Raw genomic sequence first — 27,549 nt, forward strand, 5'->3', positions numbered from 1 at the left:
TAAATGGAAAAGGAGACATTCCATAGCCCTCCAGAAATATATTTTCAGTGGTCTTTATGAAAAAAAAACTGGGATATGGAGGCATAATCCTGTATTTTTGTTTTTTTCTTGAGGACACTGGTGTATGTTTCTTAGTGCCTTTTTATTTCACTCTTCATTTATAGCCAGGATTTACCAGACTTTTTAGTCTCTTGACTCCTTTACACTCTTAGAAATTAATGAGAACCTAACTTTTGTTTATATTTGTTATATACATTGTTATTTACCATGTAGAAATTAAAACCAAGGTATTTTTTAAATAATCATTTTTTAAATAAAAAAAGTTAATGTTAACATAACTAACATTTTTATGAAAAATAACTTTTCAAAAAAATTTAGTGGCAAGAGTGGTATTGTTTTATATTTTTCAAATCTCTTTAATGCCTGGCTTAAGAAGATTGCTCTGTTCTGCTACCTGCTTCTTCATTCAATCTGTTTCAATATCTAAGTTGTGTAACCTCTGGAAAACTTCATATACTCGTGAGAGGAGAGTGAAGAAGGCAGATAACATCATTTTGGTATTATTGTGAAATAGTTTTGAACTTAAGAGCCCCCGGAAGGGTCTTAGGGTCCCTGTACCACACATTGAGAGTTGCTGCTCTAGACAGTAGACACAGTGATGCGTGTTGAAGACACAAGGCCTAATCTATCCTCTGGAATTAATGGGATCCAAAACCAGAAAAAGGAAACAACTGATTTACAAAAGAATCTAATACATTCATTCTATAAATTTGTAGTGAAACTGATCAAGACCCAAAAAACACAAGATAACTGCAAGTTTTGATAAGTGCACTTAAGAGTGCAAAGGAGAGAGAATAGAAGACCAAAGATATCCCCTTTAGACAGGGTGACCAGGAGAGGCCTCTGAAGAAGTGACATTTAAGCTGAGACCCAGCCACGTGAAGAGAGAGAGTCCTCCAAACTAGGAAGTAATTTAGAGCTGCCTTAAGTTATTTATTTCCTTGTTTATTATCTGCTCCTCCCACAAGGATAAAAGCTCTCTGAGGAGAGGGTCTGTTTCTTCGTTGTCCATTGTTATATTCCCAGCACCTCGTACAGTACCTGGCACATAGATGCACAATACAGATTTCTGAAGGAGTGAAACAAGTCCTAGAGAACAGTAAGCAGAGGGAGAGGGGCACAAAGTAAGGTTCAGGGGGCAGTCCCACAAGGCTGTGTGGGCCATCAGAAGGTTAGGATTGTATTCTAGGCACATTGGGAATTTAAAACAGAAGGAGGACATGTTCCACTTAGGTTTAAGGCTACTTTTTCAGCTGTATGGAAGACGGGCTGGAGGGGAGCAATAGTGGAGTGACACCACATAGGCTTTTGCAGGACTCCAGTTGAGAAATGACAGCCTGTACTAAGAGCAGTAGTGATAGAAAAAAGCGGCAGGATCAAGGTGTCTTTTGGACCTGGCACTGACACGACTTGCTAATGGAATTAATTTGGAGAATGAGGATAGGAAGTGACGACTAGATTAACTTCTTGAACACCTGAGCAGGTGGTGCCAGTGTATGGACATGAGATGGTTCATGGGCCTAGAGTGGAGAAGACCAGGTCAGGAGGCAAAAATCAAGGGCACTCTTATGAGTACAGTTAGTCCCCTCTTACCCAAGGCTTCACTTTCCGAGGTTTCAGTCACCCACAGTCAACCTTGGTCTGTAAATATGAAATGGAAAATTCCAGAAATGATCAATAAGTTTTAAATTGTACACTGTTCTGAGTAGCGTGATGACATCTTGGCCGACCTGGGACATGAATCATCCCTTTGTCCAACGTATCTCGCCCCTTAGTCGCTTAGTTGCCGTCAGGGTTATCAGATTGACTGTCACAGTATCAGTGCTTGTGTTCAGGTCACCCTTATCTTACTTAACAATGACCCCAAAGCACACGAGGAGTGACGCTGGCAATTCATATATGCCAAAGAGAATCCATAAAGTACTTCCTTTAAGTGAAAGGGTGAAAGTTCTCGACTTAGTAAGGAGAGGGAAAAAGTCACATGCTGAGGTTGACACCATCTTCAGTAAAAACAAATAGGAAAAAGAAATTTGTGCTAGTTTTGCTGTCGCACCTCAAACTGAAAAAGTTACGAACACAGTGAGTTGTCATACGAGATATTTTGAGAGAGACCACATTCACATAACTTTCATTACAGTATAACTGTTCTACTATTAGTTATTGTTGTTAATCCCTTACTGTGCCTAATTGGTAAAATAAACTTTATCATAGGCGTGTATGTATAGGAAAAACCATAGTATATATAGGGTTCAGTACTATCTGTGGTTTCAGGCATCCACTGGGGGTCTTGGAACATATCCCAGGTAAATAAGGGGTATGTTCAATTTGAGATGTTTGTTTAACACCTAAGTGGATGTGTCAGCTAGACACCGTGGATATGCAAGTCTGGAATTCGGAGTAGAGGTCAGGGCTGGAGACAAAAAGTTGGGAATCTTAACCATAACGATATTTAAATTCATGGGAATTGAGGCAGTCACTTAGGGAAAAAGCATAAGAGAAATGTCTCAAGGCCAAGCCTTGAGGAATCCCAGCATTTAGGTTGGATAGAGGAAAGGGAGCCAAAAGGGGGAGTGAAGAGTGGCCGATGAGGTGGGGGGAAAACCAAGAGGGCAGTTGAGTGAGGATGGATGCTCTCCTCCTTCCTAGGGGTAAGAACACATATGAAGAGCAGAGAGTACACTCGGGGGTGGGGGGAGAAGCCCCAGAAAGAGGCTTGGCTGGAGGTGAGGCTCTGTCCAAGTCTTAAGGGGTCTGTAGGAGTAATCCTAGCACAGATAGGGGGAAAGTAGGCATTTTCTAGGCAGCGAGAACAGGTTTGACCAAAGTCCTGCAGACAAGGAGCAGGGGAATGAATATTCGAGGAAGTTACGAATTAGAACAAGAGGAGAGGATGAGCAACGAGGCTTGAGAAGTGGGCAGGAACCACCATATCACAAAGGGCCTTCCATGTAATAGGGCTGGAGGACCTCTTATTCCTTATTATCAAGGTAATAAGATGCTCATAGAAAATATGTAAAATCAAGAAGTCAAAAAGGAAACCACTTCCCAGAGATCTTGTTATCTATCTTCCTATACATTTCCTTACATAGTTGAAACTCTGTATGTTTTACAGCTTTTTGTTTTTATATGTTTTGCTTAAGAAGTTTTGTTAAACACTTCTTCATGACACCAAAGGCTTCATAAACATTTTTAATGACTAGACAGTATTTCATAACGTAATCAAAACAAATTAATTCCTTTAATGTTCTGTGTTTATTTCCAACATGTCAAACTTACACAGGATGCTTTAAAATATTTTTGCATTTTACACAAATTTCTTTTAAAAATCCTTGGTAGACATCAAACGGCTTTCTACAGAACTTTCGCAATTTACTCTTGGCCGATTTCTGCTTCAGATTGTTTAGAACAATCACCATGGATGCGGTGTGACGACTGGATGGGGGCGGGCTGGGGGGTGGAGACCGGTGTGGTCGCGGTGAGAGGACCTGGGCGTCCCGCAGTCCGGCTACCGGCGTGGGACGTAGCCTGGGAGCTCGTCAGAAACGCAGAACCTCAGGTCCCAGTCCAGACCTACCTATTTCGAACCTGCATGTTAACCAGATGCCCAGACGATTCCTCTGCCCATTCAAGTGTGAGAAGCACTGATCTAGAGCAGTGGTTTCAAATTGCACATTTAGAATCACCTGGGGAGCTTTAAAAAATTCCAACAGCCCGGTTGCACCCCATTCCTATCAAATCTCCGAGAGTGAGACAAAAAAACAAAGCCTGCAAATGATCCCAACGTGCAGCCAATTTTGAGAACCTGTGATCTAGGGGCGTAGGGTGGACGGAAACGTAAAAATGGCTTATTGGGCTCAGGTGGCTGAGGAGCAGGTATGAGAGAGAAACGTACTCTGCACCGCATAGCTCCGCTCTGCGTTTGCAGTTTTGCACAACGTACACGTAGCGCCCGTGTAGAAGAACTAACAAGCGTGGGAAGGCCTGATGTCGGTACCCTGAATCAGGCGCTAAGCCAGCCAGGCCAGGGCAGGTGGCCCTTCACCTAGGCGAGGGCTCCTCGGCCCCGCGACCCGCCCCTCCGAGCGCCGGGAGGAGACTTGGGGCGCAGGCGCACTCGCCGCCGCGGCTGTGTCGGCCTCCGCTGACGTCAGGACGCCTCGCGGGTTAGTCCCCCCGCCCCGGCCCCCGAGTTCCGCGCGGGCCGGGCTGGGGCGGGGCGTCGAGCCAGCTGAGCTATCCGGTCAGACCGCGCCAGTTTGAATGAAAGCTCCTCAAGATGGCGGCGGCCGGGGCCGAGGCGCGAGGAGGTGAGGGCTGGAGAGCGGCGCCCCGCACTGTCCCCCGTCCGCTGGGCAAACTCCCGAGGCCCGGGAAGCGGGGCCGGGACGCGCGGGCCGGCCGGAGCGCGACGCGGCGAGACGCCGCCTCCCGCGCCACTGACACCGCGGCCCCCAGACGCGCGCCGCGGGCTCCTCCCTGCCCCCGGCCCCTGACCCTCCTCGCGGCTCGGCCCGCCCGCTGCCCGCAGTCCCCTCCCGCGCCCGACCCCCGCGAGGCCCGGCCCGCGCGCCCCGCTGCCGGCCCGCCGACCCGGCGGCCCGGCCCCCGCCGCCTGCCGCGCCCGAGCCCCCTCCCCGCGGGAAAGCCGTGCGGGGGCGTCCGGGCGGCCCCGGCGGATCCCGGCGCGGCTCGAGGTCCGCGGGCACGCTGGGGGCGCGACTCCTTTGTGGTGGTTTGAGCGGGACGTTTGCGGTCGGGCTGGCTTCGGAACTGGGGAGCGGGAGGACCCCGGTGGGGTGAGTGTGACCTCAGTGTCAGGAGCGGAGAGAGGTCGGGGCAGAGGTGTGAAGGCTAAGCGAGGAAATGAGTGAGGATGCACCCCGATGCGGACGCACCGGGAGGGGCGGTTCCCCGTTGCAGAGAACCCCAGTAAGTGGGTACTGGCGGCGGCAGCCCCTGGCTTACGGGAATCGGTTTCCCCCCCCGGGAACTTGCGAGGTATTTATGTGGACGCCGAAGAATTCGGTGCCGAACGTGTGTTTGTGCGCGCGCTGAAGGACGGGAACTTTCACTGCCTTCTAGAATTGAAAGGTATTTCCCAGCGCTGCGCCTCTCTGCGTGGATTATGGATTCATTACCCCCCAACTTTTCCTCCGCTAGGGGTTACGGTGGAACTAGTGTCAAGTTTTCGTGGTGGTCATGTAAATGTTTAATCTTACCAATGAATTCTTTTTCTGCCGCGGGGGTGGGGGGTTTGCAGTTTTTTATGTTCCAAGTTTTCTTATTCCCCAAAACAGCGTTTCCGTGGAGGGTCGCGTCTTGAATCCTCGTGTTACGCGGATTGGGTGAAAATGGTAGGAACGGCAGACAAACCCACGTTGGGTAGATAGTCCAGAGGAGCCTCCTCTGCATGTGATCAGCATAGTGAGGTTACCTTTTACACAAAACATCCTGAGGTTATTTCAATAGAAGGGACTTAAGGGGTCGTTTCTATCCTGCCACTCCCCTCCCCCCAAACCACCACTCCAAAACCAGCAGACTCTCCCCCCACCCCCAGATATTTTGGGGGAAAATCCTTTTCACTTTCTTGGTCTAGAATCATGCGTCCTTTTTTGGAAGGGGTTGGGGGCGCGTGTGGAAATCGTACTTCACGGTTTCTGACCGTGAAATCCCTGTGTGAGGTGGGGAGGGCGAGGGGAGATTATAGGAAGAACAGCTGTTCTGTCCTCCCTGGAAATTACCTCCAACGCAAAAGGTTATCACCACTACCTTGGAGAGCTACCAAGTAAAGCCTGCGTTTACTGATAAATTTTGTTTGGTAATCCCAGTTTACTCCAACCCTGCCATTTTTTTCAGCGAAGCTGAAACCCAGAAAGATGGAAAGCTCCCTAAAGTCATGCAGCTCGGTGGCCTGGCGGAGGCTGGGGCAGAGGACCTCTTGATCCTCTCTGGTGCTTCTCCTAGCGCTAGCCATAAAGCCACGTTCATTACCTGTTTCTAAATATCAGTTTGTATTAACATACTTTAAATGCAGCATGGTAGCATGCTGTTTCCAGGAATTTGAGGGTAAAATCTTCCGCAGCACAGTTAGTTACTGGCTTCTACAAGGTTGATCATGAGGACGGCTGATTTTCTTCAAGCTTGGTGTGTGGATTACGTATATTGAATACTCTCTGTATTGTCATTCTTGGCTTTGAAAGCAATACAGGAGATGAGTAGTAACAAAACTCAATATACTCTCCGTTGTTTTATTTTAACTCCTGGGTTTATTGACCTTGGTAATAATACATTGCAGCATGGGCAAAATCGGAGTTAAAATTTTATGCAACCTTCCAAAATGGGAAAAGTAGGCCATGTGATGTATGAGTATGTAACTATAGAATTAGATTTCAATTAGATTTCAGTTCTTATTGTTCAACTAAGAATCTTACATTGTTACTTTTTAACAATGTAAGATTATTTTAAAATATATTTAAGATGTATTTCTAACAATAGTGAGTGTGTCCTTGAGATATACCTTTTATTAAATGAGCAATTCTGTGTAGAATACAATGAAAAAGTCAAAAATATTATCTCGACTTTTGCATCTATGTGTAATCTTATGCAAGCTTACAGACATAAAACATTTTGTTCACGGGGCCTAGTAGAAATTGGCATCAGTTAAACATGTAGGGTAGAGACCCACGAGAAGATCCAGGAAGACCAATTTACCAAAAGAGTTCTTTAATGGTTAACTTTTTCTTAAAGACGTGTACATGGTTTCTTGTCATGTGAATTTTTAGTCTTATAAAATTGCCAGTTGAAGGGTGGGGATATAGAGGTCTTGAGTTTTCCCCCTTTTTTTTCTTTTGGTTTTTTGTTTTGTTTTATTTTAATTGAATAGCTATTTCACTAGTAAAGAATTCTATTTTCTTATTGTAGCTTGGTGTGTGCCTTGCCTAGTTTCACTTGATACTCTTCAGGAATTATGTAGAAAAGAAAAGCTCACATGTAAATCGATTGGAATCACCAAAAGGAATCTAAACAATTATGAGGTGGAATACTTGTGTGACTACAAGGTAGTAAAGGTAAGGCAAATATCTAGACCCTTAAAAGAGACCTAATCAGACTTCAATTCAGTATTTCATATTTCTGTGACATAAAAAGAACCTTAAAAGTAAGCAGAACTCTTCTTAATGGTTAAAATTCTTGGCCATAATAAAGTTATATGTCCTATCATCTGTTTTGCCAAATAACATTGAGAGGATTTTGAAGCATAAAATGTTCTTACATTAGAATATTTCAAGGTGCTTATATCAATATCATTCTACATCCAACTCTTGATTATCTCCAGGTGGATTACCAGAGCAAATGTTTTATCTGAGATTGGCTTCTCCTGTCATTCATTTTGTTCCTGAATCATATTTCCCCACTATCACCTGAGATGAACCTAGAAATTCAAGCCAATTTTAGTGTTACTGAATCTCCTCAAGAAGCATCACCGTTTGTGTTTCCTGCCATCCTGTCAAACTCCTGATAGTAGCGAGGTTCTGTTGTGCAATAGGATGGCCTGGAGTTCACAGTCATTTCTAGGCTTCGTCTAGTACCTCGTGACTTCAGCTAAAAGTCATTTAACTTCTCTGGGCCTCACTTTGTTTCTGTTCCTCTACAGGGTTGTTCTTCAAGAAGCTCTATCAATCTAAACCTTACAATATATTTTTGAGTAATTCACCTTTCTGTAGCCTACTTCCTCTACAAGAACTCTGTTTTAATTAATTAATCTGTCAATTCTTGCAGATGAATGAATCAGGAATCCTGTTTAATTCTTTGTTTTCCTTCTTTTTCATCCTCCATATGGATTCAATCATTAAATCCGATTCTTCCTTTGAAACCTCCATCTTCTTTTGGTATCACTGACTTCCCCACTCATTGGGATTTTATGATGAAGCATTTCACCTACACTCTCAGCAGCCTTCAACCCCAAAACAACCCTGTCATCTGCCAGTTCAGTTTATAAACCCTGGCCTGACCAGTCTAGCCACAGGTGTCATATAATCACACTTCTTGGTTCCGTTACATATTATTTCTGTTCTTGCACTGCTCAGTTCTGCTTGACAAGCTTTTTATCTTTTGCTTGCTTCCTCCATTTTTGTCATCAGGTTCCCCAAATTTTGTTGCTTTTCTGGACTTCTGGCTCTATCCCTCACCCTCTCATACCCAGCTGCAGACTTCTGCCTCACTGGATCCTTCAAGGGTGAACTCTCAACTGACCTTCACACAAGGTATCTGTGTCTTTGTTCATTCTTCCAGAGGTGTCACCATTTTTCTTTTTTCTTCCTACCCGTCCCCTTTAGGACTTCGCTTAATCTCTGATGTCTTTTTTGTATCAAGCACTGTTTTTCCACTGCTTTATCTTAATCAATAAACCTCTTCAGATCTTCCTTAACCTTCAGAAATCTTTCTTAGGTCTTGCCTCCCCACTCAAGCATTTCCTATCTTTTCATTCTACTTCATTTCCCATTAACTTTTTAAAAACGGCTTCATTGACATATAATTCACATACCCTACACTTCACCAATTTAAACTGTACAATTCAAAGCTTTTTGTACCCTCAGAATTATTCTAAAATTGGTTGTGGAGATGGTTGCACATTTTCATTACCCTAAAAAGAAACCCCATACCGCTTAGCCATCACCCCCTAAACCTCCCCATCTCTTTTCCCCGCTAACCCTAGGCAGCCACTAATCTACTTTCTGTCTCAATAGATTTACCTGTTTGGACATTTCATATAAATGGAATCGTACAATATTTATGTGATCCTTTATGATTGGCTTCCTGCATTCAGCATAATGTTTTCAAGGTTCATTCATGCTGTAGCACGTATCAATACTTCATTCTTTTTTATTGCCAAATATTCCATTGTATGGATATATCACGTTTAATTTATCCACTCATCGCTTGATGGACATTTGGGTTGTTCCTGTTTGGGGACTATTATAAATCATGCTGTTATGAACATTCATGTACAAGTCTTTGTGTGGGCATTTTTTCATTTCTCTTGGATATATACCTAGGAGTTGATTTGCTGGGTTATATGGTACCTCTATGTTTAACCATCTGAGCAACTGTCAAACTGTCTTGCAAAGCGACAGCACCATTTTACATTCCCGCCAGCAGCGTATGAGGGTTTCAGTTTCTGCATCTTCACTAACACTTGTTATTAGCTGACTTTCTGATTGTAGTTGTCCTCGTGGGTATGGAGTGTCTCATGGTTTTGATTTGCGCTTCTCTGACGGCTGATGATGCCGAGCATCTTCTCAAGTGCTTACAGCTGTCGGTCCGCAGCCTGTTAGGAACCAGGCCGCACAGCAGGAGGTGAGCGGCCGGGGAGTGAGCGAGGCTTCACATGCCGCTCCCCGCCGCTCGGGTCACCGCCTGAACCGTCCTCCCCCTGCCCCCTCCCCACCTCCCCACCCCCCCACCCCAATCCATGGAAACATTGTCTTCCACGAAACCGGTCCCTGATGCCAAAAAGATTGGGGACCGCTGCTTATAGCCATTTGTACATCTTCTCTGGAGAACTGTCTATTCAGATCCTTTACCTAGTTTTTTAAATTGGGCTGTTTGTCTTTTTATTATTGAGTTGTAATAGTTCTTTGTGTATTCTAGATAGTCCCTTATCAGATACACAGTTTGCAAAAAATGTCTGCTGTAGCTTGCCTTTCCACTTGTTACTGACTTTTAACCCTCTCTGTTCTGATTGACGGCTGTCAGTGGCCTCCTCAAGGCCAAACTCGAGGACCTCAGATCTTACTGTGCCACTTTGCAACACCTAACACTGTTGGCTACTCTTTTCTTCTCTGAAACTCTTGTCTTGGAGAGACTGCCTAGGTTCTGGTTCACATTCTGGTCCTACCATGTACCAGTTGCGTGACCTTCAGCACATTACGTAGGTTCTCTTTCCTTCGCTGCTTCCCGTATGGGATGAGGATCATTACGGTACCGTCTCGTAGGGCTACTATGAGCAGAGACTGACCTGTGGTGGTCACGCCGTAGAGGTGTGTACTGTAATCATTGTTACTCACCTCTATCTCCACTTCTTTTCGCCACCAGTTTTTCTTACTGTTCTTTCTGAATCTCCTTTACAGTCTCTTACCTGTCCTTCTGAAGTGTTAATACATAGTCTCCAAGGCTCTGTCCTTGGCCCCCTTCTCACCTTGAAGCTGCTCTGTAGATGACCTCTTTCCCAGTGGTTTCTACTTATATCTGTCTATTTGGCTCATGACCCTCAGATCTTTGTGAGGCATTGACTTCTTTCTGAGCTTCATTTCAAGCTGGACACCCTACAGGTACCACATTCAACGTATTCAAAACTGTATGCGTTTTCCTCCCTCAAATCTGTGTCCTGATCTAGTGTTCCCTACCTAGTTTGACAGAATCATAATACTCCCAGTTACCTAACCTCATAATTTCATACTTTTTAAATTCTTCCTTCCTCCCTACCCTCTAAATCTAATAGGTCATCAGATTATGTGGTCTCTACCTCTCTGTCTTTTCCTGTTCATTCCTGTTATACTTTGACAGACAGAGTAAGTTACCAAGGAGTCTGTGCTTACATTGAAGGAGCTGCCAATTTTCTTTCTTATACTACAGAATTCTGAGTATTATAGTTCAGTTTGGGTAACTTTTGCTACTAGTTTCTCCTTCATCCTTCTCCTTTTGGTTTCTTGCTTTGGAATAAGCACCCTTTGCACACTTATGTCCTCCTACAACCCACTTATATTCCTCACTTCTTATCCTGCCTAACACAGATAACTGAATCTGTAAGCCAGTATTACTTGAACGTACCTCTACCTTTTCTGTCTGTCTGTCTCTTTTATGTTCAGGGCAGGTGAAAGATCTTAACACCCTATCCACTTCTCATATGTTCCCCTCCATTTAGCTCATGAAAGACACTGTCTCAGTACCATAGTCTTCAAAGCCATTACAGTTGTTTCTGAAACACAGCTCTGATTGCATTAGGACCTTCCTTTAGCCCTTTAAATGGCTCCCTGGTGTCTGCCAGTCTAAGCTGAGACCCTTTGGACTAAGGCTGTTATCATCTGGCCACCAGCCCCCTTTACAGCTTGTAACATACCCTACTTGTAACATATTCTACTTGTATGTTCTCTTGTAACATTTCCTACTTCCTTACCACATTGATATACTTGTAAATTCTTCCATGTAGCTAAGGTTTACTGAGTGTCTACTAAGAGCTGAGCGCTCTTGTAAGCATTGAGAGTTTAGCTGAAAAACAAACATAGCTTATATTCCAGTTCCTGAACACATCATGCACCTTTGTGCCCTTTTGCTTTTCTCCTCCAGTTCCCTCTTTGAAATATTGTTTCCCTTCTCTCCTTGCAAAATCCTGCATGGCCTGCAAAGTTCAACTGAAAGGTTACCACCAACCATAGAGCCTTCTTCCCTTCCCCACCTCTAGCAAAATGAGTTGCTTTATATTCAGGACTTGTAAAGCACTGTTCTTGTCATTATTCTAGAGCTGTTCACATTTTGTAGCTTTGTTTCATACCTGCTGAACTGTCAACAATTTGAGGGCCAGGACTCTGTCTTACTATAGCCCCTAGTACGTAATGGGTATTTAGTTCATGGTTGATGAATTGAACTGGGCTTTGCGTCAGTGATTTCTCCAGTCCTCACCGTCACTATTAGACTAGACCTTCGTAGCGTCACGCTTAAATTATAGCAGCAATTTATTGACTAGTGTCTCCTGTTTCACCTTTCTGTCGTCTCACTCAATAAACATTTGAGTGTCAGGTACTACATTAGGCAGTGGGAAAATAAAGGTTCATGAGAAACTGTCCCTAACCTTAAGGAGCTCATAGCCCAGTGAAAAAGATTGACAAGTAAATCACCCAATGCAATAGTATAATAAGCGCTAGGGCAGACATCATGATGTGATCTGTGGGAGGTATGCCTGGGCTGGTCAGAGAAGGCTTCCCAGAAAAGATAATATCCAGCTGGGGCCTGATAAGATGAGTAGAGTCTTTCCTTAAGGCCTTAACATAGAGAATGGGGTGGTAGGATCTGGAAGTGGGAGACAGTGAGAGATGAGTAGAGGAACTCCAGCCGTCCTGCAGCAGTGGGGAGTCATCTGAACGGTTCTGAAAAGAGTGACACTATCAGATGTACAATTCAGAGAGTTTTCTCTGCAGTGAGGAATGTGGATTGGCAGGGAGGGGAATGACGTGTGTACAGCTTACACTTTCTGAAAGGCTGCTGCAGTAATCTGGGCAAGAAGAGATGGTGCTTGAACTAAAGTAGTAACAATAAAGATGAAGATAAGTCGGTGATTTTTTGAATTATAGCGGATGTGAAATTTAAGTCTGTGGTTTAGTGGTCAGGGGGTTGGCTGGGGATCCAGCAGTGAGGGCTCCACATCTAGGAAAGCTTGCCATGGCGTGGACAGTCATACTGTTCCCCAAGACCCAGGAGTATAGGAAGATGAGGCTCAAGGAGGATTAGCATAGGAGGACTAGATTGAAGTTGGAGAAGACGGTTGAGAACATTTAAGTGTAAGACGACCAGTAGATAGTTGGAAATGTGGCTCCAAATCAAGAGTGAGAACTAAATGGAAGCATTGTTCTTGAAGCGATTGGCAAGAAGATGGGGATTGAAGCCCCAGGACTGGGTACAGTTACCCCTTCGTTAACTCTGCAGATATTTCTCCAGTGTTCTACCATCTACCATGTCACACGCTGGGCACTAGCAATCTCAGCAGAGAACGACACAGAGGTGTGGTCCCTGATATCATGGGGTTTATCTTTCAGTGAGAGTAGAAAAACCTTAAATAGCATTGTACAAAGGACTTAATTATAGTTGAGGTAAGGCTAATGTAACAGAAGGCTCTAGCTCATCCTGGAGAGAGTAGGCAGGTGTCCATGAGGAACTGATGTTTAAACTTAGTACTAAAGGGTGAAAAGATAATGGGGGAGGGTATTGAGTCAGAAGAGAGCCTGACTCCTTTAAGGAATTTGCAGTGTGAGTGGAACATAGAGGGACTGAAACGAGGCTGGAAGGATGGGGCAGGCCCCAGAAAGTGCATCTCCTTGTAGGCCAAGAAGGGAATTTTGGACTTTATCTTAAGGGCAATAGGGAAATATTTTGTAGTTTTGAGCAGGGGAGTGACTTGGGGAGAGAGGTGTGTTGAAAATATTACTCTGGCTCTTGCGCCATGAGTGGATTGAAAGGATAAGAGGCCATTGCAGTGATCCAAGCAAAGAAAACGGGTGAAGAGCCAGGACTGAGGAACAGTAAGTGGTACTCACAGGAAGACCTGTCAAAGCAACTGAGAAAAACTGGTGAGATAGGTAGGAAGAAAATCAGAAGAGTAAACATGGCAGCCCGAGGAGGAGATAATGTCAGCAAAATAGAGTCGTACCCAGTGGGTCAAAGAAGTATAATCCTCCCTCTGGATTGAGCAATGCACGGGTCATTGACACCCTTAGAGCGTTTCTGTGGTGTGGATAGAAGAAGCCGAAATAGAATGAATTAAAGAATTAGTTGGAGGTGAGAAAGTAGGGTCAAGTGGTATGGGCAACTCTTTCAAGAACTCTAGCTTTGAAGAAGGGCTATGTAGGGTCTAAGGGTGTTTATAATTTTTAATTTTTAAAAATATCTGAGTAGATAATATGATTTTAAAAATTGAATGTTATAAAGCATCTTATACTGAAAAGAAATCTTCCACCCTGTGAGCTTAGTCTCCGATCTCTGAACTTTTAGTAATTTATCGTATCTTTTCGAGATCCCTTACCTATTCAAGCATTTATATCTCAAAGGAGGTTTAGTTTAATTTTGCCTTTAAAAAATAATGGAGATTCAGGTGCTAGTGAGGATCAGGAGAGAGCAAGAAACTGGAGAGACAGGAGAGGGGAGTAATTGACGGAGTAAGGACGTCTCTCCTGGTGTATCTGTGGCCCCCTTCTTGTTTAGTTCCACGTTCAGGGTCACGTGCTACTGAAGATAACGGGGGAGGCGGTGAGATAGGGACCCCCGAGGGAAGTGGAGGAGGTCTGACATAGCCAACTCGGGAAGTGGGAAGAACGCTAGCTGGGGGGACACCCGGGGGGTTACCATGACGCGCTCACGTCGGGGTCCAGTGGCGCTCCAAGGATGTAAGTTGTGGCAGCCCCGGTGCTGTGTGATGTGTCTGTGCCATGTTCTTGCCATGTCACCCCTTCACACAGAGAGATTTCTGACAAAACCGTGGGTGCTCTTTACTAGCACCCTCAGCTTCTCCGTGGGGAGCCCCCGTGCACATCGATGGGCCTTCTCCCTTAGGGATCAAATAGTAAAGAAATACTACCCAAAGCTTTGACTTCTTAAAGTGTCCAGACCATTCCATGTCTCTAGGACTACCACTATACCGCATGGCACATACTAACAACATACCCACATTTAACAATAGAATCATACTCCTGAAAGACTGATTGCACTTAAGAGTGGTTTGTTAAGAACTGGAATAACAGAAATCATTAGACTAAAACCTGAATTTTAGAGACCAGGAAAGCAGAGCTCCAAGAGGGACTTCTCCAAGGTCATGTTGTTCATTTGTGTCCGTCTTGGGCCTCTAACCCAGGCCCCCAAATTCCTACCTTCTGTCGGTTACTGGTATGGAAATCTAGTGACTTTCCATTGACCGTAATAGTTCTCAAACTGTGTTCTCATGGAACACTGGGATTTTCATAATCAGATTCAGGCTATTCTACCACTAATATTGAATATTGTGATTACTTCAAAACTTGCAGGGGAAAAGTAGCTAAGGGGAAGGCAGATTTTTATTGTTCTTTTTTGTGCCCCATATACATGTATTCTAAAGTGTTTGTGCTCGCTACCACGTACCGGCTACAGACAGCAGATGACAGAACAAATATTGAAAAGCCATGAATTGCTATCTCCAGGTTAAGTTGAACAGCCTGTATTTCTTTTAAGGATTCATATCGTTACTGTTGTGATTTTTATATTGCATACGTGTTGGTAGTCGTATTTTTCGTTATACGTTCAGAAACATTTAGTCAAAGCCTAGGATATAGTAGGGAATTGTGCTTGGTTCTGGGGCTGCAGAGAGTAAGATTCTTTCCTTCCCCACAGATGGCTTATAGTTTAGATTAGAAATGGGAACACGAGTTGGCAGTAATCAGAGGCAGGGAAGACTTCACGGGAGAGATGACATTTGAGCTGAGTTTTAAAGATGAAGTAGGTTTTTCTACACATAAAAGAAGTGTTCAATAGACAAATGGAAGAAGACATTCTAATTAGAAATAACTGTGTGAACAAAGCAACAGAAAAGTATGAACAGGCCTGGCATGTTCAGTTACTAACAGCAGTTCAGTGTGACTGGAGGGTGGTGTGTGAATGGGGCCATGTTGGAACATTGAGTCAGGGAGGCATCAGGGACCCAGTCAAGAATGATCTTTGTTACAATAGGAAGTTTGAGCTTAATTCTTTAGGCAGTGGGCGAGCCATTAAAATTTTTAAGCAAGAAAATAACAGAATGGCTGGCACTGTGGATTTTTTGTTTTTATAAGAAAACTACACGTTAGTAGAGAAGGACAGAGTGTGGAGTGTTATCAGTCTGGTGGCAGGGAAACCGGTAGGAGATCAATGTCCTAATCCAGGCACGGCTGAAGGCTTGCAGGAACGGGCGTTCTGGCGAAAGAGTTGGGCCAGAAGAAGCATGTGGAGAAACTTGGTGATGGGTTGAGAGGAAGGAAGAGGTGAGACTGACCTGGTTTGCGACTTGTGTGACTAGGTAGATGGGGGTAAGGCTGCCATTGATGGGGAATACAGGGAGAAACCATTCAGGAACAACAGTGGCGAGCTCCGTGTAGACAGATTGATTAAGAACCTGTGGGACAGACATCCAGTAGGCTATTGACTATATGGGGTTGCAGCTAAAATTTTGGGAGAATCAGCATACAGTTAAAACCACTGGAGTGAAGAGGTTGCCCAGAGAGAACATTTGGAGCAAGAATTCTTAGTCTGGAATCCACATATCCTGAATTTACCCGTTGTATCATACATGTGACTTTTGATAGGGGAAGGTCTGTAGCTTTCTTCAGATTCTCAAAAGAGATGAACACTTGTTTAGTGTGAAAAGGGGCCAAAGACAGAGCCCTGAGTGTCTGCATTGTATAAGTGCAGTTCCTAGTAGACAAGGTGGAATTAAATGTATTTACATTGAATGAAGCTCCCCACAGAAACACCATGGTTTCTAAGAATTGTAAAAACCATTGGCCTACAATAAAGTCAGGTGTTCAAAACTGTCCGAAATTTGCTCTTGCCTTGCCGTTACAGTTTTCTCTCTCGCTTCAGTGTTCTAAACTTTAAAGCTGGCTAAGTCCATCTCTTCACTGTTTTCTGGATGCTTCATGCAAGTCTTAGCTCCAAGCTTCTGCTTGTGTTTTTCATCCTGCCTGCCCTGTGCCCTACCCAACAAATGCTATCAATCTTTCACAGTGTAGTTTGTTCTACTTCCTCTGTGGCTTTTTCTCATTGACCTATATTGATCTCCCTCTGTGTATTTTAGTGGTATCTATTGTCTTATTTGTTTTGGCATTTAAAATTGTACCACCTTGCACTGCTACTTATTTTACATACTATTGCCTTCCTTTCCCAGCGAGATTTTGGTCCTAAAGGCTAGTATTACCTTGCATCTCATCACACCCTCTAGTGACCGAACTTTCATATGCTCATTATAGATACTAAAATATTTGAATGAATTTAACCTAAGCTAAACATAGTGGGGAAAATGTCTTGAAGAAAAAAATTAATAAGATGCATTCCAAATTATACAGGAATGATTAACAGATCATTTTTATGACTCCACTCCATTTCTATAGGTAATCAAGAGTTGATTGCATATCTGAATAAGATACTGATATCCTATGAGACTTAAGAAATTTTTGACTTTTATTTGAAATTTTAGGGTATTGAAGTAATTGAATTTGTTAAGTCAAACTGATTTTTCTGTATAAAATTATCTTATTTTTCAAAATGGAAAGATCTTTTTTGGATTTTAAAAGTAAAACAAGGCTTATAAAATAAAAGGAGTCTACAAAATAGAAATAAAATGTTACTAATATTTCTGTAGCACTCATGTTTTCGAAGCATCTTTACCATCCGTAAATTAGGTAGGTACAATGTGATTAACATAAAACTTGCAAGCGACTCATCATAAAACAATATATTATTTTGGAAGTTGACTGCAGTGGCATAGTGTTTTTAGTTTTGCTGAATGATAATTTAGCTTAATCATCTGACTTGAAGCCACCATGTCTGTTTCTTTCATTGTTTGCTGGTAACTTTGGTATAACCCAGAGCTATGGTAGGAAAAACTGTAGCAGGGAAAAAAAAAAAAAAAAAAAGAGGACCAGGGTTGCATTGCTTTATTTTGGAATCAGAAACATTTTTAACTTTCATAATTAAGGGGAATCGGTAGTGTTAGATACTGCCAAGTGGATCTCATTATTACTGAGCATATATCTGCCAACAGCAATCCCGAATTGTAGTAGTCACCTCAGGAGGGAGAAATCCATGCTACGTTTTAGTGAGCCAGTATGACTAACACTTCAATATATGTCTAGGCTTTTTTTTTTTTCCTGGAATCATAGAATATATTTTCATAGAAGTACAGTTTTTGTGCATATGCTCACACCATAATTGAGCCACTTTTTTTAATAAAACGTATTTTGACCATCTTCACAAAGAAGCAAAGGTCTTTTAATTAACAAGCATTACTGCTTATTGGGTAGAATATAATAAAACATCGAGATGAAGATTAGCACTCTCACTAGTCAGGTGACCTCCTGCAAAGCTGCCTCAGTGCTCCTCACCGAATGGTGCCTCCACAGTGCAGCTTATACCACATTTCCTAGACCTGCCAGGCCACTTGGCATTAATAAACTATGACTAGTAAAACATCCTTACTTTATAATAAAACCTTTATTAAAAATTTCAGGGAAAAGCAAATGTATCCCAGTTAAGTTTTTATCAGTATCTATGAATTAAAATAACTAAAAACCGTAGAATGCAGTTTAATCACTTTCATATTTCAGAAGGCATTTTACCCTAGCGCTCGTGGATATATGTTCACTATTCCAGAGAACAAAGACAAAATTGAGAGACTTTACTTGAAAAATTTTTTTCTTACATACTACTAGACTACCTTTTTAAAGAGAAACTTAACATAGCATTGCCTGGCTTTAAGGGAAGAAAACGTAGCCAGTCACTGGGGTGGGAAGGCAAGATTTCAGGTACCATGGTGGCCAGCAGCAGTCTGAGGGATCAGTCAAAATATTTGATCTTTGGTACCTTGAGGGCCTGCCACCTAATCCAGCCGTGGGCGAGTCTAAGGTAAGAACTCTCTGGAATTGTGCTGTTCAGTAGAAATATAGTACAAGCTACATATGTATACAGTTGGCCCTATGTATCCCCAGGTTCTGCACCCCAGGATTCAACTAACCCCAGATAGAAAATACTTGAAAAAAATTCCAGAAAGTTCCAAAGCAGAACTTGAATTTGCCATGTGTTGGCAACGATTTATATAGCATTCACATTATATTAGATATTGTAAGTAATCTAGAGATGATTTAAAGTATATGAGTAGGTTATATGCAAATACTGTGCCATTTTACATATGGGACTTGAGCATCCGTGGATTTTGGGTTCCGAGAGGGGTCCTGGAACCAATCCTCTGGTGAATACCGAAGGACGACTATAATTTTAAATTTTCTTGTAACCATGTTAAACAAAATGGAAAGAAACAGGTGAAACTGCTTTCAGTAATACATTTAATTTAACCCCAAATATTATTTCAACGTGTGATCGATATTTACACACTGATTAAGAAATATTTTTTAAAAGTTAACAAATATTTTGCGTTATTTTTTTGTGCTGAGTTGTTGAAGTGCAGTGTGTATTACACTTAGAGCACATCTCAGTTCAGACTAGCCACATTTCCTGTGCTCTGTAGCCACATGCAGCCAGGAATGACTGTATGGGACAGTTCACTCTAGAAAATCTAGGGGATGTGTGCCCAGGACATTGAGAAAAAGAACTTCCCTCATAGCCAGTGTGAAATATGAAATTACGGACCTTAGAGGATGCCTACATCTGTGCTGGCCAAGCAAGCCACTGACCTGGGTCATAAATTATTCATCTTGGGACAACTTATTTCCATGATCAAGATCAATATTTTTTGTGTCACTTGATCACTGTTTGGTAACATATTCATGACTTTCAGTACTTTTATGTTTCTCCAGGTGCGACTCTTTTGTCTGTGGTCAAACATCATGCCACATGTAAATTCTATGCATAGTTTATGTAATATAAAGAAAAACAGTTTTATTTTTATGATTTGTATTTCATCTGCTAGTAACTTGTGACTGTGTATTCTGAACTTTATTAAGCAAAATGATAATGAATACCTTACTCTTTAAGATATTAAATTATTTTCAGTAATTGGGTCTGTCATAATCTGATTTGCATTTTCTTTTATATTTTAAGGATATGGAATATTATCTTGTAAAATGGAAAGGATGGCCAGATTCTACAAATACTTGGGAACCTTTGCAAAATCTCAAGTGCCCATTACTGCTTCAGCAGTTCTCTAATGACAAGCATAATTATTTATCTCAGGTAAAGAAAGGCAAAGCAATAACTCTAAAAGAAAATCACAGAGCTTTGAAACCTGCCATTGCTGAATACATTGTAAAGAAGGCTAAACAAAGGATAGCTCTGCAGAGATGGCAGGACGAACTCAACAGAAGGAAGAATCACAAAGGAATGATTTTTGTTGAAAATACTGTGGACTTAGAGGGCCCCCCTTCAGACTTCTACTACATTAATGAATACAAACCAGCTCCTGGAATCAGCTTAGTAAATGAAGCCACCTTTGGTTGTTCATGCACAGATTGCTTCTTTGAGAAATGTTGTCCTGCTGAAGCTGGAGTTCTTTTGGCTTATAATAAAAATCAACAAATTAAAATCCCACCTGGCACCCCCATTTACGAATGCAACTCAAGGTGTCAGTGTGGACCCGATTGTCCCAACAGGATTGTCCAAAAAGGCACGCAGTATTCACTTTGCATCTTTCGGACCAGCAATGGCTGCGGCTGGGGCGTAAAGACCCTTGTGAAGATTAGGAGAAGGAGCTTTGTCATGGAGTATGTCGGAGAGGTACGCTCGCTTCTCTCATAGCAAACAGTGTGCGGGAGGCTCATGTTCTTGAGGCGCTGCTTTTACCTCAGTAACAAACACGCTGGGTACATTTTGCTGCTAGTTTTGCTGTTACCGTTTGCAGATACGTACAGACTTCAGGTTTGAGGGAAGGGTTCACTGGCATCATGAGAAATACAAACTTGAATGTGAACAAAAAAAATTAGATACAGTGACAAATGAAGTAGAGTCGTCTTTCAACAAACACCCACTCATAGTCACTGAAACTGGCATTTGTAACTTTGAAAATATGACCACTATTTTTACACAAAAGTCCTAAGAAGAATATCAGATCTAAATACATCCTGACTTGGAAACTTTTAAATTGTAATTTACTTCATCCATTTGACCAAATATGATTAAGTGTAGTTGGCAAAACTCAATTTTGCATCAGCATGAATGATACTGTAGAGTACATGAATGCTTTATGAGCAAGTATTGTAAAATACACATAAAAACATTTATTGCATCCACCGATAAGAAAAATCCAAACTCTTTGCATCTGTAACTCAGCTACAAAGACTATTCTCTAAAATACCAACTACTGAGCACATTTATTTTTATACATATAATGTATATATACAAAAAATAGTATTTACCACATACTATTTTATGCATACTATTCTGAGCACCTTACGTTTCAACTCTTAACTAAATTCTCTCAGCTACTCTGTGAGGTGGTAGTATTTCCTCCATTATTACACAGCAGGAAACTGAGGCACAGAGAAATCTAGCAGCTCGCCCAGGGTCACTTAGTAGTAAAGAAGAGCCGAGGTTCGAAACCAAGGCCCCAGAATCGCTGCACTTCACCCTCCAGCACACTTCCTCACACCGAGTGGTGGGCTCAGCTGCGGCTAGGAAAACATGAGTGTGACTGCGTGTCTGGGCTTGCCAAACCAGATATTTTAAAAGTTGTTTGGAATTGGATCACCTTTAGTTACGTGTATTCATCCAGAATTCTGAGGTTAATCTGCATCCCTATTTTGATCCTGAAATTTTTAGATAATGGCAGATTATTATAAATCACTATTCAGAATACTAGACCTCGTATGATCAAATTGTTCTCTTTTTTTGGTTTAATGAATGCGGCAGCTAAATTTGGTGGACACGATGAATCACTTGAGCCATTTTTGGTTTCTTGAGCCGAGCGTGTGGTCAGGCTGTGTTCTTCAGAGCAGAACTGTATAGATGATGGCTGTGAGCTACAGAATTGCATGAAAACCACCTGTTCTACAAAACTAAACTCTCCAAACAGTTGACTGCAAATTTAACGAAACTTCTCTCCTGTATTTGTAACAAATTTCCATTTGTAACTGTACACAGATTCGTTATAGGAAAAATATGCCTTCGGAGCATACTGAGAGCATACCTACTTCTAAATTTAGTCCTTTACACTCTGTTATGTCTTACAGAGAGCTGTAGTTGTGTAGCTTTTTTGAACGTATCAATAAGTTAGAATGGAAGTTGGGTACCGTTTCAGCTTGCTGATTGTTGGGTTGTGCTCACTCTCATTTGAACAGTCACACTTCGTTGGCACCATCCGTTCTCCTCTCTTTGATTTCCCTCCTCTGTTCATCTAGCTCTTCTAGAGTAGTTTATATGAATGTTTATTTTGATGGCACTTTTATTTCTTTTTATGCACTTGAAGGCATTAATATGTTAATTAATAGATTTATGGATGGGTGTTTCTTCAGCAATAGCTATATAATATACTATAGTTTTTTCTTTTTAGGTAATCACAAGTGAAGAAGCTGAAAGACGGGGGCAGTTATATGACAACAAAGGAATCACATATCTCTTTGATCTGGATTATGAATCTGATGAATTCACAGTGGATGCAGCTCGATATGGAAATGTGTCTCATTTTGTGAATCACAGTGTAAGAGAGAAAGTATAGACAGGACTAATTAGTACTGTTTTAAAAGATTTTCCATACTTGAGGAATAATTGTCTTTAAATTATATACTCTTTCATTATCTCCAGAGTATTTTAATACAAGGGCCTCTTCTGTTAATTCCTGGTATTATTGCCGTTTTAGGAAAATTCATCGAGGTGCCTACCAAATAACATTCATTTTGCAGGAGTCTTTACATATGTTACTTCATTTACACTTTCCAACAACTTTATGAGATAGGTATTGTCCTCATATAGAGGAGGAAATTAATGAGCAGAGGTGAAAAGTTTAAGAATTAACACATAACTATATGGGTTACAGAAGTTAACACAGCTAAATTTAGGATATACAACTAAAGAAGGGTAGATTGCTGTGTTCTCTTAAAATGTAAACATGTTAACGTTTTTATAAAATTTAAGAATTTCTAGAGTATGAAGTATTTAGGGCTACTTTTCTAAATTATGAATTAGTATTCTTAATTCTTGTTTGAAAAGAACTTAGAATACACTTGGAACCTTAACTCCAGAATCTTATACTCTATAAAAACTATTTCCAAAAGTAAGGGAGTTTAGGAGTTACTGGACACCTCCTAAGTGCTAGATGGATAACATAGTATTAGGCTTGTGAGATTGACATTATCTCTATTTTATAGATTAGATGACATTATATCCATTTTATAGATTACAAGGAAAATGTGTCTCGGAGCATAAGTTCTATAGCTGACCATATTAGGAGGTAGACCGTGTTAATCTTTTGATGGATTTTATACCAAAAAACTAGTTTACGATTAGTAATGAAATGTCAGGGACCTTCTGACTCCTTTGTTTTCTGGTTTACTTAAATGTTTAATTTTTTCTTAATGATAAAATTGAGATACTCTCCGAATAGATGTATTCTATTCAAGGACAATTAAACGGTTATTTTGATTTCTTAGTATGAGTCACCGGATCTTTCTTGCGTATGCTAGAATTTACTACTGAGTTCTCAAAATGCTGAATAATTCCAAACAGAAGTTTAAGAAATGAAACCCCATGCAATATGAAATTTGAGCTCTACAGTGCTGATTTGATTTTTTAAAAACAGTTACTCAAGTTCTTTAAATATGCCTTACTAGAGCATGTTTTACTTTTAATTTCAATAATTCTATTTCTATTTCTAGATGTTCTACTTGGGCATTTTTTGAATCTTTCTAGGCTCTTCAATAAACTTTTGATACAGTAGTCCCTCCTTATCTGCAGTTGCACCTTCCGTGGTTTTAGTTACTGGCTGTCAAACATGCTCCAAAAATATTAAAAATTTCAGAAACAAGCAAAAAAAAAAAAAATGGAAACCTTACTAAAATATTTACAGGTGAAATGATAATGTTACCTAACATTTGCATTAAAATTCTCCAAAAACAATTAAGAAGTTGGGACTAGATGAAACCAGATTGACAAAAATGTTAATAAGCTTTGAAGTTGCATAGTGGATATATGTGGACTTAGTATATTATTTTCTCTAGTTTTATGTATGTCTGAAATTTTCTGTAAGGGAACACAGTATTTTTAAATGTGCATGCCTCAAAGACCTCTAAACAATAAGCAACTAATTTCTAGTAGAACTTAAAACTAATACTTTGGGAAATTAAAGATTTGATATAGCATGTAGAAGAGCTCGTTCATGTCAGTTTTACTTCAGTGGGTTCTCATGTTCCTTTTTAGTGTGACCCGAACCTTCAGGTGTTCAACGTTTTCATTGATAACCTCGACACCCGTCTTCCCCGAATAGCATTATTTTCCACGAGAACTATAAATGCTGGAGAAGAGCTCACTTTTGATTATCAAATGAAAGGTATGATTTTCAAATACAGTTTCTTTGGTGGAGTTTCAGTGTGAAGAATCTAATCAGAATAGGAGAAGACCTTAGAGCATCTGAACCAAACTAATGTTAAGGTTTTAAAAAACGAGGCTATAAGAGTTTGTCTTTTTGCTCAGGGCACAAAGCTAATCTGACAGAGCTGATACTAGACTCCCGGTCTCCCTGATCTTGGGCTGAGTAATGCTCTTTCTTCTACAGCATGTTGCTGCCTGCTTTTTTCAGAACTTCCATACAGAAGCTTATTTATTATAACATCTTTTTGCAATAGTACTTGTATTTAAAAAATTTTAAGCCTACATTTCTGAATATTTACTAAAAGATGTATATTCGTAAGATTGACAATATGATTTAAATCACATATGAGCTTATTCCATTCCTAACTGAATCTGGCTTTTAAAGAGCACATTTAATTCTGTTTGCTTTACTGTGACAACATGTGTTTTCTTTTCTTTGTTTTTCTAAGTATGATGCCCTTTACATATTGTTACTGCTTGACCTTGCTTTATGGCTCTTAAGCAATTTATGAAATGAATGCTTGTATATTGGATTTTACTAGTAAGTTTCATCATTTCACAAATCCATCCTCATAAATATGGACTAAAAACATACACTTTACCTCTTACTAGCCCACAGCATCCTTTCAAGACAGTTTGTAATGATTCTATCAATTTACAACTGATAGAAAATTTGAAACTCATTAAGAATTGTCTTAACTCTTTCTCCTGTATTTCTTTTTCTACGTATTCAGGTTCTGGAGATATATCTTCAGATTCTATTGACCACAGCCCAGCCAAAAAGAGGGCCAGAACTGTGTGCAAATGTGGAGCTGTGACTTGCAGAGGTTACCTCAACTGAATTTTCAGGAAATAGAACTGATGATGATTATAGTTTTTTCCCTAATGTTGTTACCATTTTTTAAAAATAAGTATTTGGGACTCTTTTCATATTATCAAGATTATACACTATGTTAATTTACAATTCGTGTTTCAAACTATTGGCCAAATGCATTACTGATGCTTCTGAAGAGAGTGACACAGGGTCACATAGACTAATTTGAAATATACATATTCAGACTATTTACAGATCTGTGTAGAAGTCTGTGTGAATAGAGAAATGCCTCCTTCGGTGTTTAAGTTTTAAACTAATGATGTAACAGTCACTAAGATCAAACATTCGACTTGCCATACACCTTGAATTTAGAGAAATAGAGTTAATTCTTATTGGACAAATATACAAGTTCTATTTTTGTTATTGTCATTCCTGTTTACCTACTTACTACTCATTGTACTTGTATTTGAGACAAATAGGTGATACTGAATTATACTCTATTTTCTACTTTCATTAAAACATTGAGATCTTAATGATATAGAAATTTAAGGTCTAAAATTAAATGTAAAAAAATTTAATTACAGCTTGATTTAATATTTTGAAGCAATCTAGACCACTAGGAGCGGTGGATGTCTGAACCAGTAATTCTAAAAGATTTTTTAATCCTGTAGAAGAAAAATATCCAGAATGTTCTCCCTAAAATTCTAGAATGGCTAGCTGTTATGCTTCTTTGAAAGGATGGGGCGGTTGGGACCAGGAGGGCTTTTTGGAGTGCCAGGCAGCGGAGATGCAGCACTTTAAGGGCCCTCTTGATAACACGAATGAGGCGATCCACGCTGAGCAGCTCTGGTCTCCACAGTAAAACAGGATACCCCCTGAGAGCAGCTGTACGTAACGGTAATGTTCCACACAATAATTAACATTACATCTTCTGAATTTCAGGTAATTTTAACATTTCCTTTCCACCAAATTTAATTATTTTTATAATAAAGGGCCTGCAGGCCCTTCTTAAGAAGTGATCTATATTTTGAACTGATACTTATTTTATACATGAACTTTTTTAATGTGCTAAAGCTAAACTTGGCTTGGCCAAAGTGTGTGTCTGAATTATGACCATTTATTACTTGAACTATGAAGACTGAAATGGAATATATTCATTGTTTGGGGGTTTTTTGTTGTTGTTGTTTTTTCCTACGTAGTGAAACCTCAGTCCGGAAAAACGATATTTTCTTCTCTTTCTGATCCTGGGACTTCTAATCATGGTGTCCAGCAGGAAGGCGAATGCAGCAGATAAGTCTAAATCTTGGTATTCTTAATTAAGTTCTGCCAGAGCTCCCTGCCCGAGGCTTTAATGACCTACAGTAAGCTTGGGTAAAACTGAACTGACTTCAAGAAAGCAGCACTTCACATCTTAATCCTTAACCTCTTTTTTGGGAGAAGCTACACTTTGTTATATTGCTATCACAGGATTTTGCTCTTTCATAATATGGGGTAAATTGTTTACATGTTTGGAGCCTCAGAGTATATCTATCTGCTCACCAAAATTTGCCGAAGGTGTCAAGGAAAAATATATATTTTTAGTGCCATTTTTTTCTTTATGAAAAAATAGTCACATGGTGTCAGTGGTAAAAAAGCGTCACAGGTTTACAGGCCAAACTTGCTTTGAATTATAATTCTCACAGGTTCAAAGATGTAATTTTACCATTCTTTTAAAAAAGTCAGTGTTTTACTGTCTAGTGTTTTGATCTTGTTTACTCTCTGTTAAAGAAATGTAAAGCTGGAGGACAAAGGGAGAATGACTATTTTCGGTAAACCCGTTTTGTCTTGTCCTTATTAGTAGAAACGTAATGAGCCTTTGAAATTTTTAAATACCTGCCTTACCCTTAAGTTGTTAAAAAGCTGAACTTAAGCAGTAAAATGATAGAAACTATTTAAACGAAGCTGTTAGGAGCTTTAACTATTTTAAGTCAACATTTAGCTTCTTTAGTTTCCTAAGTTGTCAGAATTTGTTCTCTCGATATAAAGCAAATATTCAAGGGTAATATTTAGATCAAGTTGAAACTGTAAATTAATCCACTGTTCAAGTCGTATTGGTACCATTGTTTTCGGTATCTCCAGAAGAGGATTGTGATACACAATTGGTAATCTCAGGGTTTTTTCCCCACATACGCACAAAATCTAGACTGCACTTATTTTTCTTATAGTTCAACAGTTTCTCTTTAGCAAAATAAATTTAGTTTGGCATTTGATTTTCTATTTATCATGGCTTAGCTTTATTTCTGAATATTTTACTGTCATTTCGAGTAAGGCTACAAAAAGGGCAGAAAAATATTGATGTATTCCTGACTACCTGTTATTGAGATTAACCAAAGGTTTATATACCATTCCTTTAAATGTTACTTTTGAGAAAGTCTATTATTGTCATGATTCATGCATTTGAATATCAAAGTAGAATTTTACACTTAGCATAAGGTAGACGGATACTTTTTTAAATTTTTGAGCATTATTATTAGTCACCAGGTACTTAAACATATTATGCTAAGTACTGCCTGGAAGTACAGAGGAATTTTAGAATTAGAGCTAATAATCTTTGAGCAAGTCTTTAAGCCCTTTGCCCGTACTCCTGTGCTTCTCATGAGTCTGTGAGGTCGGTACCG

At 40.6% G+C, this 27,549-nt stretch overlaps 1 protein-coding gene across 4 annotated transcripts; it reads left to right on the forward strand.

Moving 5' to 3' along the window:
• Window positions 1-301: 301 nt before the first annotated feature.
• On the forward strand, window positions 302-27,141 carry SUV39H2 (SUV39H2 histone lysine methyltransferase). 4 transcript variants are annotated; one of them, XM_082452903.1, is made up of 6 exons: window positions 302-4,367; window positions 6,982-7,127; window positions 19,603-20,274; window positions 22,046-22,192; window positions 23,908-24,037; window positions 24,813-27,141. In XM_082452903.1, exons 1-6 carry the CDS (start codon window positions 4,337-4,339, stop codon window positions 24,917-24,919), a joined length of 1,233 nt encoding a protein of 410 aa, XP_082309029.1. In that variant the 5' UTR covers window positions 302-4,336; the 3' UTR covers window positions 24,920-27,141. The 4 variants fall into 4 exon arrangements, with proteins under 4 accessions (XP_082309029.1, XP_082309030.1, XP_082309028.1 ...); XM_082452901.1 differs by lacking the exon at window positions 302-4,367 and adding an exon at window positions 4,761-5,151; XM_082452904.1 differs by lacking the exon at window positions 6,982-7,127 and having other exon boundaries at window positions 304-4,367.
• The last annotated feature ends 408 nt before the right edge of the window (window positions 27,142-27,549 follow it).

This window comes from Balaenoptera physalus, assembly GCF_965194825.1.
Source record: "Balaenoptera physalus genome assembly, chromosome: 2".
Classification (NCBI taxonomy): Eukaryota; Metazoa; Chordata; class Mammalia; order Artiodactyla; family Balaenopteridae; genus Balaenoptera; species Balaenoptera physalus.

Excerpts from the sequence above, each read along its gene's own strand:
- SUV39H2 (XM_082452901.1), top strand. The coding sequence starts at position 4,944 with ATGCGGACGCACCGGGAGGGGCGGTTCCCCGTTGCAGAGAACCCCAGT. Across the intron at positions 5,152-6,981 it reads CTGCCTTCTAGAATTGAAAG|CTTGGTGTGTGCCTTGCCTA; the intron begins GTATTTCCCAGC and ends TTCTTATTGTAG. Across the intron at positions 20,275-22,045 it reads TCATGGAGTATGTCGGAGAG|GTAATCACAAGTGAAGAAGC; the intron begins GTACGCTCGCTT and ends TTTTCTTTTTAG.